At 42.8% G+C, this 13,221-nt stretch overlaps 3 protein-coding genes across 3 annotated transcripts; 1 reads left to right on the forward strand and 2 right to left on the reverse strand.

Annotated features, from left to right (window-relative positions):
* Positions 1 to 2,195: 2,195 nt before the first annotated feature.
* On the reverse strand, positions 2,196 to 3,263 carry PHALS_15067 (uncharacterized protein). The gene has a single exon (XM_036407337.1). It carries the CDS (start codon positions 3,015 to 3,017, stop codon positions 2,832 to 2,834), a length of 186 nt encoding a protein of 61 aa, XP_036263047.1. The 5' UTR covers positions 3,018 to 3,263; the 3' UTR covers positions 2,196 to 2,831.
* Positions 3,264 to 5,315: 2,052 nt separating this feature from the next.
* PHALS_04961 (ribulose-bisphosphate carboxylase oxygenase small subunit n-methyltransferase i) lies at positions 5,316 to 6,854 on the forward strand (the record flags this gene model as incomplete). Its single annotated transcript, XM_024722684.1, has 1 exon — positions 5,316 to 6,854. One exon carries the CDS (start codon positions 5,316 to 5,318, stop codon positions 6,852 to 6,854), a length of 1,539 nt encoding a protein of 512 aa, XP_024573736.1.
* A 1,510-nt stretch (positions 6,855 to 8,364) lies between these two features.
* Positions 8,365 to 9,591, reverse strand: PHALS_04962 (Zinc finger, RING/FYVE/PHD-type; the record flags this gene model as incomplete). Its single annotated transcript, XM_024722685.1, has 1 exon — positions 8,365 to 9,591. The coding sequence occupies one exon, from the start codon at positions 9,589 to 9,591 to the stop codon at positions 8,365 to 8,367; it is 1,227 nt and encodes a 408-aa protein (XP_024573737.1).
* Between the last annotated feature and the right edge of the window lie 3,630 nt (positions 9,592 to 13,221).

A 13,221-nucleotide genomic window follows, 5' to 3' on the forward strand; every position in this document is an offset into this window, starting at 1 on the left:
TTACCTAACTTTCTAACCGCCAGGCGATCCATGGATCGTGGCAATCTAGCCACGTCATGCCAAAAATTAGAGTGCTGGACTATTCAATATAACCCTTTGACAGTGTTTGCGCCGCAAGACTCACGAATATCTTATTCACACCTTTAATGTATACACATACTATATAATGTGTCTGACTATTGCGTGTCGTTTGTTATTGCCCAACGCCTCTGAGTCTATCAGAATTTTTCATGCCTTCGCAAAGCCTGAAGTGTAAATATCAATAGCCAACGACTGGTTGTAAGCTCCATCTTTCTCATGGAGAGTTAATCATTTTTAGAGAGGGTCCCATTAATTACGACCTCCATGAGGTAAGATATATCCAGTCTTTTCAGCCGGACATTTACTGGGACTTGATGTCCCCGCGTGGTATTATTCATATACATTTGCGTGAAAAACCGAACCTTCCTAGCTCTCAACACATGGCGAAGGGGCACACAATGCGCAGATGCTTTTTACTACCGCTATCAAACCATACTTGGGATCAGATAAGCTGCTCCCCAACCAAGAGATCTTGTCTTTCTCCATCAGCATGGCTGAGGTCTATTTTTATAACGCGCTAACAGAGGTTCCAGTTCAAGCACTCATCCGATCTTCGTGGCAAGAAAGCTGTGAGCTTTTCAGTACGACAACACCGTTCCTTTGAAAGTGATAGGGTTTTCACGATAGTATTGGTGCGAACACATTTTTATGATGACTGTTCGCGAAGTGGGAAACCGCCACCATAAAAGGTTCGCTGCCCAAAATATAGTCCATTGGTTCTCGCTTCTCATCTCGGGCGGACAAGAACCTCAAATGCACACGCGACATCTGCTGCTTTAAGGGTACAGACAGCGGTTAATTCTATTTACTGAGGTAATGCATATTTAGTGCCCAATCACGCGCGCGGCATCTTACCTTGAAAGACGCATTGTTGCTCTGATTGAAGTACAGCAAAACTGGTGGTTATCCTTGTCTAGACAAGAGGGATTCACTCCTAATCGTTCCTTACGAACCGGGATACTTAACCTCAGTAATCTCGGGGCCAGGGCGCTCCTGCGTGCGTCTTACTAGCGCATTATCATAGCTCAAAACGAGCAATTACCACTTTCAGCATTAAGATCACGAAAGACATGAGCTTAAAAAGATGGTGAAGCTGTCTCAAAGCCAGAAACCTGAACACTTATCTTCCAATCACGCAGCGAATACAGTCTTTCGCAACTCAGTCGTGGGGTTGCCGTGCACTTTGCACGCAAGAAACCTTGACTCTCAAAGTCCGCATTGATCCCACACAATGATTTTTGCCAACAATTATATCACGAGCGAAACCGAGAGCTTCTACTCCGATCCATGTGTCTGATATGTAGATGTTGAGCAAACATTTCTACACGTTATCTCTCTCTAAAGATTGGACTTTCTCTATAGTTTGGCATTCTCCGCGCCCTCCTTTTAGAAGTTTCATTTTCATCGGAACATCGATACTTTGGCATTTTGTAACTCATAATCACACCAAATGCAATTTCAATTGTACCAAAAGATCAAAGTACAAGGCTAGAGCACATATCTCGTTACAGCATTGGTATATTAAATGTCAAAGCTAGAGCGCTTTCAACCTCCATTCTCACTGTCGGGTGAGCTGCGCACATCGTGAATGCTTCAAAAGCGGCGAGCGGCAAAAAGTGTAGAACATGACAAAGTATAGCAATAAAGCTTATCTTGCTTGTCAAAAAGCATCCTAATTGATAACAGTCTTCGAAAGGCTGCAAACGACTATGTCAATTCATAAGAATACTTTTGGCGGAGCCGACGATACGGAAGCCGCTCGACGTGCCACCGTATCCTGAGTCAGCAGGTCACTACGCAGGCAAAACTAGTATGCATTTTTTGCTCGATGGTGGCTCTTTGTCATCATATGAACCTCTTCAGGAGAAATGTAATGTAATATGCATCTTGTTGTGGTGTACGCAAGCAATACACCTTTGTTCTTAACACTTGAAGAGAATCTGCAATGTATGGCGGTGAGCTATCGTGGCGGAGTGCCATGATCTGGTATTTGAAACAGCACCGTACTTGTAATGCTTGTATAGGCTAGCGCCATAGGCGACATCATGGGCCGCGTGGACTGCTAGCTACATGTATCGCGTCAATACAGTACATCAAATGTAATGATATAAATTCGAGCTAGTTGAAATTACAAATAATTCCTTAATTTGACCAAGTACAATAGGATTGTGAGACTCTTGCTTTAGCGATCTAGAAATGACTGGTTAGTTCATCATCTGTTCGTATACTGTCAATGAGTTATCAAGTAAAAGCTTCCACTGTGTGTTGCTTACGACTTCTCGCTGTGGTCACTGCCTCTAGATGGACCAGCAGCAGCCACATCAGTCGGAGACACTTCAAAGAATTCACCTCTGTTATTGCTGCTGTAGTCCGGTGATATTGCTGAGGATAAAGTGGCAACAGTTTAGCATCACCCATTTACGGCTTTTGAAGTCATAGCCAAATAAAACAGACGCCCGATTGGAGAGTTGCTAAATTCATAATTATGCTAAATGCGGATCTCAAACCGCGACATTGACGTCAAGGCGGGCTTAAACCTTGCCTTCGATATATTGAACTATCTGCTGCTAACAGCTACCGACCATCTCTCGAACTTAAAGCAAGGCTTGGCCGCACGACTCAGCTGCATACCCGAAGAAACAATGGCAAATAGTGTATCGAGTATTAATCGTCAATGATGCCAGGGTAATCATACCAAAGTGAAACCGTACACCACCGGAGACATCGGAGTGAGTGTTGCTTTTTAATCTTTATGCATTCCAATGATTCTTGCCATATAATGCTCGCGTGATCAATTTTTTTAAGCTTGTCAATCTGATAAAGCCCCCAAAAATCGCATCGCGTGTCCATGGAAGATGATGATTGTCTGCTGAACGCCTACACAATCGAATCGATGTGTTCAAGGCTCCCAAAGCAATCAAGACCGGATTGCCCATTTAATTCGGAGTTAGTTCAGATACACAAACGTTCCCTCGCAATCAAAATTCGCTCAGCGTCTTGTTGGTTCATACGAGTAAGAGCTAAATAGCGATTGTTAAGCACACATCGCCATTTGCTTTAACTTAAAGAAAATAAAAAGTTCCCTTTGGCCTTACTAGCACACAATCGATTAGTGTTCAATTTTAGCGGTATTTGATCACAGTAGTCCGTCACGATACCAGACCCAGTACATTCCAGCTTTGCATTTAGTCTGAAGGGCAATAATTCAATCGATCCACTCTTCGTTACATAATATTGATGTGGCTAGGCTATAAAATACAAGTAAGCCTCACTTACGTAAAAATACATCTTCATACCAATCGTGTTGTAAAAAATATTGCTTCACTTTGATGGATTTCAAAATCAGCAAGCTGTGGTTAATATACAATACTTTATAAATGAAACAACTGAACGCTTTCAGTAAAATGTTTTAAATGTTGCATTTGGCAAGTGTTTGACTTGCACTAATGCTATCTGTAGATCAACCTCTTTTGAATGAGTGGAAAGCGTCGCATTCAACGCGAAACACAAACAATCGATCTGCAAGAGTCAGTTGAAATGCGGGTGATGAGGGCTCGATGAGCGCAGCAGAGGCGATAAAAATCAGCCAAGCTCAGAAGTCGAGAGTGATTGCTCAGCAAAGCAGGCATTTACGCCCTACGATTCTTTTTGCGTTAGATTGAAGGAATAAGTTCTCACGCAAAATCGGCCGACTAACCAATCACAAGGAATCGTTTGATATCAGTACGCGCAGAGCGACCTATAGGGGAAGAATTGAATACTAGTGTACATCATAGAACTTGAGAATAATAGCTCTCCGCCCTATAGAAAGCGACGCCCTCTTTTGAAGAGATCAAGGTAATTGAGATAGATTTGGAGAGGTTCGATTACGTGCAACGCGCTACTATCAAAAGTAATAAAGATAACGAGGAAATCGATTAAATCGAGAGCGCACACAATATCCGTGCATCTTGAAACGGAAGCAATTCTACAGGTGTCAACAGTTCTCTCAAAAATTGTTCCGTAAACCTTTTGATAGTCCAAAACCAGTTGTCGGATAGTCCAAAACCAGTTTTTTGATTCAGACATTCAACAGGTAGCATCATCAATTCTTCATGCCAACATCGTGATCAAAAATTGTCGTTATTATGGACAGCGCAAAAGCGCGTATGCAACCACATTAAGTCGACCAGGCTTGTGCTTCATCTCAAAGTTACATTTTGCAAGGGTTGATGACTGTCTAAAATTTTGAGTGTGGCGACGTTGCGTTGCGCGCATGATTAGTGTCGACATGAAGCCGAGCAGTTTTTTTCCTAAACTGACAAGAGTGTGGTAGAGGCAATGCCTACAGCTCGGTTGTCGATATATATACGTGGCTCAAAAAGAGCAATTACTGGATCAGCAATATCTGCGCACGAGCTAATAGTGTTAATTGAGCAAGACTCTCACCGTATGCGTATGAAGCTTAAGTCAGACCGCTGGCTCCGGTAGGGAGCTAATTATCCAGTAGTATGGGCTGTTTTCTGTCTTTCTATATACGCTTTTCGCTGCTGCCAGTGTTTTGATCTTTCGTAGATCGATTGAACAAAAGAGGTGCTGTCAGCGACACCGTTCCCGATAAATATACGTCTGTTTCGAGACCAGGTTTTGGCGACATCAATTACATGTGACAATCGTGTCGGATCGAGATCGCGCCATATCTTAACATGTCTGTTTTGACGTTTCTAAGTTGCGCGACAATCTTTTACAATATCGGAGCAAGGTAAGCAAGGCGAGGTTACTGGAAGGCATGCTTGATGCAGCATCGCTTGCAGACGTTTTTGGCGTTCAAGATTTAAGCACATACTTAAGACTTCCCTTCGCGATCTGCCTTCTGGTGACAGGTGAGAGACGCAACCATTATATAAACAAGTGATTATTGTGATTTGCCCAAATTATTGACAGGCATAAAAGTACCCTACTGTTTACGTTGTGTATCTTTGACACAGACGTTAAGCATCAAACTCAACAATTTTCTAAATGTCAAATTTAAAGTTTTAACATCAATTTATACTGTAGCAAATTTTTGTTCGTTTGATTAATAATGAGTTAAGGAATAAACACGATATCAAGATATAATATTAAAATTTGATTATGATCCAAATGTACTTTAACTATTCATGGGGAGGAGCCGCCTTACGTCATACTGAAACGAAATCTATGGAAAGATTTGATTTCAATGAAGCTCTTCATCACAACACGCACAACTAAACTTGATGTATACCAGTAACTTTCTTATAGTGCTCATTGGGCTTCATTCGACATCAGCATTCTCGATTGACACGAGAACTGATGTCGTAGCTTCGAGACCTGATGTAGAAGTGGAATTGGATTTAGACCTCAACTCAAATATGCAGTGGGATGGTTACCCATCATCCCACTCAAACCAACCTAGTCATTCGAAGCTGCCCGAAGGTGAGCCATTGGAATTCAACATTCATCCAATCAAAGGTTCGATAGCCCCATCTGTGCCATTGTCGACAGTATTGAAACCTCATAGCTTTAACTTTGGTCGAGGCCCAGCGTACGTGACAACAAAAGCGGTTGAAAATGGTACGGAACTCTTGTCAGTACCAATGAGTCATGTCATGAGCAAGACTTCTGCGGCAAAGGGGCGAGTAGGGCTGTTACTGGAGGCAAATCCAGACTTGCCACTACCAATCGCATTGGGACTGCATCTGCTAGAAGAAAAAGCACTTGGAGTAGCCTCCAACTTTTTCGACTTAATAACCACATTACCAACCGCAAATGAGATCAATAGTACATTGTTCTACTCTGAAGACGAGCTCAGCGAGATGGAGGGGTCACAACTGCTACGTTTCACGCTCGCAAGAGATCAAGCTGTCGACGCTTTCTACGATGCACTAGTCCAACCGGTAACATCACGTGAAGCTGTAGATCCTCCGATTTTACAAAAGGACGAATTTACACCAACTCAGTTTCGCTGGGCAATGGGTGTCGTATGGTCATGTTCTTTTCAGTTGGGTGATGACGAAGCTGACGTCGTACTGGCACCTGTTTTGAGTACGATTGGTATCTGCACTACATTTGATAGCGACGGCGGCATGACGTGTCCCTCGACACAAGTTAAAGTAGATACTAATACGCAGAGATTGGTGGTATACGCTTCTGCACCTCTTACAAAAGGTCAAGAAGTGCGTCTCTTCATGCCTGGTAAATCCTCGACACAACTCATGCTCAATCACGGCTTTGCCAATGAAAGGGCTTTACCGAAGCTGGATAAATTGGACTTGACTGTGACGCTGGATCCGAGTGATGCTCTTGCACAATTGAAAAATTATTTGCTACAATCGCAGCTCAACGAAAGTACCAATGCGACGTATGCCTTTTATTATGGAAGCTCAACAATTGAAGAAACAGTTGCAGCGTCTTTGAAAATGAAACTCTTGTCAGGTGTTGAGCTTGCACATTACAAAGAGCTCTTGCCAAGGTCAGAAGAAAGTGAAACTCAAGATGATCGACGAATCATAAGTCTTCGAAATGAATTTGTGTTCACACGTGCTATCATCTCGACGTGCACAGCACTATTACAGCAGTACCCGACATCCATGGATCAAGACGTCCAAGTCCTTGCTAAATTAACTCAACAAAATGATGTTGAGAGTACACGCAGGGCACATGTCCAGCGCATTTTGATCATAGAGAAAAAGATTCTGAACGAGACGATGGAGATTGCACTGGAAGAGTGGAAAACGCTCGTGTTTTCAACACATCCTAATTTGATCGAAGTCTAACTTACTCATTAGGCTAACGTACCCATTTCTTAGCTATACTGAGCAAGAACAGATAAGAGTTTTTTAGCTGATTATTATGAAATCGCTGTTTTCGCTCAACATTACCATGGTCGTGTGGCTTGCTGTCTTGACACTGACACTAAGGTTCACATTCCATTTGATACCTCCAAAAGATACAGTACGATTATCATCAAACACAGCATCGTACTATCTTCGAAATACGAGAAACAAATGCCATGGTATTTATACGAGATGCTACTTTGCTTCCAAATCCTCAATTCGATCCAAAATGTTGGACCATTTTTATATTGTATGTTGCAATTCGACTGTAGTCAGCATTAAGTTGTGTTTTGGCAGATTGGATCGATAAGTATTTCTCTCCGTGAATAGTATCGCGATAGAGGACACTGATTTGACCAAATTGGTGGGCTCAGACAAGGTCTTGAGCTCTGGCCTATCTCCCATTTCGATTCATTCATACATAACTACAGCACAATTATCATTAAGTCGTTTGATGCAATCGAGTGGACTGAATGTTCTTCTCCAATATCTTCTCATTTCTGTGCGCTCAGCTAATAAGCTCGATTTGATTTTACTTGAAATATATCCTCGCTTAAATCACTTCTTGATTTTATACCAAAACGCATACCACGACCAATTCGGCATTCTTATGTTGCATTATTTGGTAAAGTCAATCTCACTGGTTTGTGAAATTATCCTTTCTTTGCGGTAAGCTTGTTGAACACATCACATTGGTCTTTTGTATTATTGTCCTCATGATGAGCGTATCAGACCTCTTAGCAATTAAGACGCTACGTACTGTTATGTCTCCAAGTGTGGACGAACGTATGCAGATATTCTAGCTAGTCGACAGGGCGCACTCCAATACATGGCTTTTTATATAAGTCAAGGTGATGCCGCTCCATCCAAGCCTTTCAACTTGAGTTGAACAGCAGAGATTTCGTGAGTCAAGCAGGTTGAGCCTTTATTCGCTTATCTTGGGTTTGAAACAAAGGGCTTGAGGCGTCCCTGATCCGAATGGCATCGACCGTCAAGCTGCTCGGCTATACCAAGCCTTGCATGGCATAAACTCTAAAGATGCTGAGAGATCTTACATTACTGGCTTGTTCGAGTAAGAACAGTCATCGAAAATTATACGATTTATTAGTGTAGTAAGTAGCCTTGTAAATCCAAAGAACGGCTGTGCATGGACTTTAGCACGCTAAATGAGAGATAAGACTCCGCGACAGACACAACCTTCCACTGGTTTCTTGTATGGAAGTCTGACATTTTCGAGGTAATTATTTCGAATGAAGAAGGTATCAAAAGCTGGAAATAGCGCCTAGATTATGGCATATATGAACCAAACTCAGACAAGTTGATTCTAACGAAAACAAAATATATTTCAACAACATGAAATTCATTGATTTGCACTGACGACGCGTAAGCTTACAAACATCTCTATAAGATAATGAAAGAGAGAGAATTTTGAAGGTGAATACAGAGCGTATTAATCAGTCAGATAGAACGCTTTGTCCTTAAGCACGAGTTCACACTCCGTGTTTTTCGTGATCGATACTCGAGCTGTGTCGATATTTTTCCATCGTTTGCAAAGCAGTTCACGACGCACAAAGATCATAGCACTCATTGTCTTTGCTTGATGGATGCACAGAATACACACGCTGCCCTTGTTAATATTGACACGTCCGTCCGTGACACTCACTGGGATCTTTCGTACAACTTGGCACGTATTGCACACAGCTTTTTGACAAACCAGACACCGTCGAAGAGTAGCACTCGTTCTCAGTCCTGAAAATTTGTTTTTGCATCGACCCACGCATACATTCATTGGGGGAAGAGATGACCGCTGTCCGGCTTTACTGTTGTCATGAATCATCCACGCCAGTTTCTTCGAATATGCAGCGTCACTTGTCATTCCGATGCCCAAAACACAATTTACCAGTACAGGGAAGGCAGCAAACTCTGGCACGAATCCCATCGGTGTCGCAAATCCTTTCATGTAGAGTTCAATCTTGCCATTTGGTAATTCTGTCTTTAGCCAGCAAAGAGAACATTTGGCCTGAATGTAGCTGTAATTTACGTCTGGCTCCGATAAGTCCACTGAGTGTGCGACATAGTAGCCCATGCGCTCCCCACGATTTGTAGTAGTGATTCCCATAGAAACGACCATGCAAACACCTCGTGTCTTGGTTAAAGGAAGCGAAGTACCGAATGTACAGCGTGCGATACCACAGAATCGAAAGAGATCTTTTTGATTTGGTTCTGCAATCGTTGCGAGCCAGTGAAAATTATCCATCATATCACCAATAACTTCTTTTCGCATCTTGGCCGAGTCGTCACTATCAATGAAGCAGCCATACATTTCGTCATCTAACGTTCCTTGTAGCATCCCAACGATCTTAACTGAAGGGGCCGATCTACATGGAATGAGCTGTATCTTGTTGTCCACGACTCGAATCGACGGATACGCTGGTCTAGGACCTGATCGCTCACGATATACGATGAGGTTATCACGATGACCAACGTCTTTCCAGGCAGTGGAATCTACTACACGCTTTTCAATGAATCTAAACCGGTTGTAGTAAGCTAATGTGTCGTCCACCACTAGGTCAGCCAAGTTCGCAAGACGCTGCCCTTCTTCCGCAGAAAGAATCAATTGGTCCTGTTTCGAGCCAGGCAATTGGATGTCCTGCTCTGATAGATTGGTACTGCCCATACTTTTTTCACTTGTGCAATTCAAGGATGAAAAGTTAAAGTGCTGAGTTACATCGACCGCCTAGAGTCTCAAGAAGCCAGCGAAACGATGCCGTGGTGGCGAACGCCGAAGGATACTGACGGGTGGATGCACTTTAAGAGTCATTCGTCGCTGTCAAGAGTGGCTACATCGTGTGCAGAATATAATCGAACTTTCGGCACTCTTTTAAAAAGGGTTGTCTTTCGGATGACTTCCCTGGATGGGAAAGGCGCTGCTGGGTCTTAGGCAGATACAAGCCAGACACGACTACTAAGATCGTACCAGATATACCGGGAATTCTATCAAACGAATCACAAATATCCAGGTACGGTATACGAGACGGTCGCAAGGATGTTTCTACTCTATGACTCATGTGTTTGAACTTTAGCTTGGACTTACATCACTCGCTACATTGACGCTAGGAGGTGTCAAATTGTTACTATTTTCTTGTGTCTTCAAAAGATGTTTTTATTCTTCGAATGTAGTCGTTTGTTTCCATAACATCTATCTGCGTCCATAAGTAGCTCACTCCATGACTTCTAGACACATGTGCTGACCTTCCTACGTTAGCTCTGAAACTTTTACTTAGCAAACGAGGACAATTTAGAATTCCTCATAACATTCGCTCGAAGCTTTTGTAAAATAAAATAAATGAGTTGAGTAGTTGAAAAACAACTCGGAAATGGTGCTTGCAGCATTGCTATAAGCTTCAAATTACTACACCGAATATATTCATAGATGTATAGATGCGGTATGAACTGTATCATAGTGTCTTGGAACACCGTCACATTGCAGCTGAACCATGTGAAACACTGGATCAGAATTTGTACAGTATGAACTGGTCAGATAAAGCGTACCGCTCGATAGATGACACGCGAGTTGCATCCGGAACAAATTCTACAAATGTTCTGAATGCTTATATTCGTTGGATTGGGAGTATTGCTCAGCTGTATAAGCGACCATTGCGAATGCAGGTACACTTCCATAACTCACATCGAAGCAGGATAGAACTTTTTTTGTGTTTTCACTGCAGTACAACGTAGTATTCACCCAAGTAATATCGAAGGATACCATTGTGAAAAGCCAGGTCGACACTTTCCACAAAAAGTCTGTAAGTCAGTTTACATTCCGTTGTTACAAAGCAATGCTTTACACACCACAAGCTCATGTCAGTCATCGCTACGTTGTCTCTTTGGCTTATGCTTTATCATGCGACAGGATTGTCTTGACTTGACCAAGGTGGCCAAAATGGTGACGATTATAAAGTCAAGCGTTTTTTATCCTTGTATCATGTAGGATATTGTAAGAGGCTAGCGGTATTCAAATGTCGATTAATATCCGACGTTCGCTTGTTTGATCATTTGGCGGTTTTGCTACTTGCTACACAGATTGTGATGATGATATCACGGAGTGAACACAACATAATGAAATAAAGGCTGTCAAAATTAATAATTGTTAGACTACCGGAGTCCACACGTTAAGATAAAATAGCGCGGGATGCTGGTAGCTATCCCACCCTTTTAAGGACGAAGCACCGTACCCTTCATTACAATATTAGGCTTTTTCGGTCAGTAGGGCCTCCACCACCAACTATCACACACCCATTGCGGGTTGGCAGGGCGGTCACACCCCAGGGTGTGATTGTTCGTCCATTTTAGTGACCTATCCTCCGGCCTCCTTGATTCGAATCCAATAGGAATTGAACCAGATACCTCCCGGTCCCAGGCCATTAATACTGTGAGACCAGCCCAACTTTACGATCGCGCGTTTGCATTATGCATTACTAAATCACACTAATGTCTCGGAAAATGATGTCATGGCAATCGTACTGACCCAATGCGTCTAACGAACCTCTTATACTAATAGCCAGCCAAGTCCTCTTATCCGTGCTAAGTTTCAACACAGGTTTCTATCTCCAGTATACGGTGCAGTTAAGCTTTGAGGGTATATCGTGAGAAGATTTTCACTTCTGATTGGCGTGTCCAGGATAATCGTATGTGATGTAAGTCTCTCCCATATACCGCGAACAGAGGCTGTTGTCGACCTGGACTCGATAATGTCAGGGAATGTTTGTACAGAGTTGCAAAGAATCGAACCAACAAATTGGGACGTTTGGACAATGAAGGAGAAGCTTAATTCATTATTCGCCATGGATGGATCCGTCATTGAGGTCCTGGCAGAGTATCGAGTACAAGGAATGATACAGCCATTTTATAGGCTCCTATAATATCTATAAAACTGTTGATGAACAATTATCGCGGCGTGGTGATGAGAGAGAACTCATGTACATTGCTCCGAGATCGGGGGCACGTCATGATAAGCTGCTTCTGGAACTTAGTATTGTACGCAAAGCGAATTTGCGGCAAGCCTAGGCTTCTTTACTCGGCGCATCAGAAAGGCTAGCGGCAAGTAGTGAGATGTGAGTGCTTGTAATATGCTATTTCTAGCCACCATAACAACACAAACACCAATTTATAGAAATGTTGTGCTGCAGAAGAGCATGGTCAGCTGCACTTTGTTTGGTGCCGTTGACCTCCTGAACGGATACTATCAACTGCTAGAGACATTCAGCTCAGCACAGTGACTCAATGATTCATTCGAGCGGGATGTTTCGGTATGGCTGATTATGCCTTAGAGACTATCTGATGCATCAGGAACGTTCAATTGACTAATGACACAGCTGCTCAGAGCCTATCGCGGCTACACATGAATAACTTGCAACAACATACCTGTTTGCATTTGTCCAAAGCACGTGGTGTTTGTCAAATTTAGGGTAAATCTATTTGGCGATAATGCATGCAGGCTCTCTGTTGACGACAATTATTGTCTGAATCATTCTGTGCAGTAACAAACCGCTGTTGCGCGGCGATACAACTTTGGCCCGCATGGATTCAATAGAGTCGTCAGAGAGCACATTGATTAATGACTCATGTTAGTTTCGGCTACGTAAGGCTGTATCTTTCGAGCCACAAGAGACTGGAAAGATCTAGGGATACACCAGCCTAAAATTTATCCCACACAGAAGTGAGACAACCCTAGCTTCTTGAGCGCTACCGACAGAGACCGACAATCCTGTGGCTAACCCCGGTGGATTTTTGTTATGATTGTACGTTGATTAATTTCAAGAGTCTCGCCGCTCCGAAAGCCTTAAAAATTTTTCGATGTGCCGAGACTTTAAAGATCCCACGTCGTTATTGTTTCTGCCTTGGCATAACATCTTCTTATTTTCCTGTGGGGAAATTCTTAGTCGTCTAGCGCAGCACGCTTCCGTTTATCGAAGCCCAGTTCTATCCAGTATTTAGATAAAATTCGAGCCAATACAATATCCTTGACTTCGCAAAGCCAAGCATCAAACGATGTTTAGGTGTGCATCTGCTTTATGAAAGTTGGTCTATAAACTGTAAGACGAGTGGAGCGATCTGCCAACTTTGTCCGCTGTGACACTAGTCGATACTTTTGACATCTTTGGTACCAAACATACGATCCCTATGAAGGGTACCGATTTCCCCGATCGCTGTTGCTCTTAACACAAGCGGTATTTCTGAGAGCTGAAATTCGATTGGTTGGTCTGTATGGTGTACGGTCCGCACGCATAGGCATGCAAAGGCCCCG

Source organism: Plasmopara halstedii (genome assembly GCF_900000015.1).
Source record: "Plasmopara halstedii genome assembly, contig: Scaffold_287, whole genome shotgun sequence".
In the NCBI taxonomy this organism is placed as follows: domain Eukaryota; phylum Oomycota; class Peronosporomycetes; order Peronosporales; family Peronosporaceae; genus Plasmopara; species Plasmopara halstedii.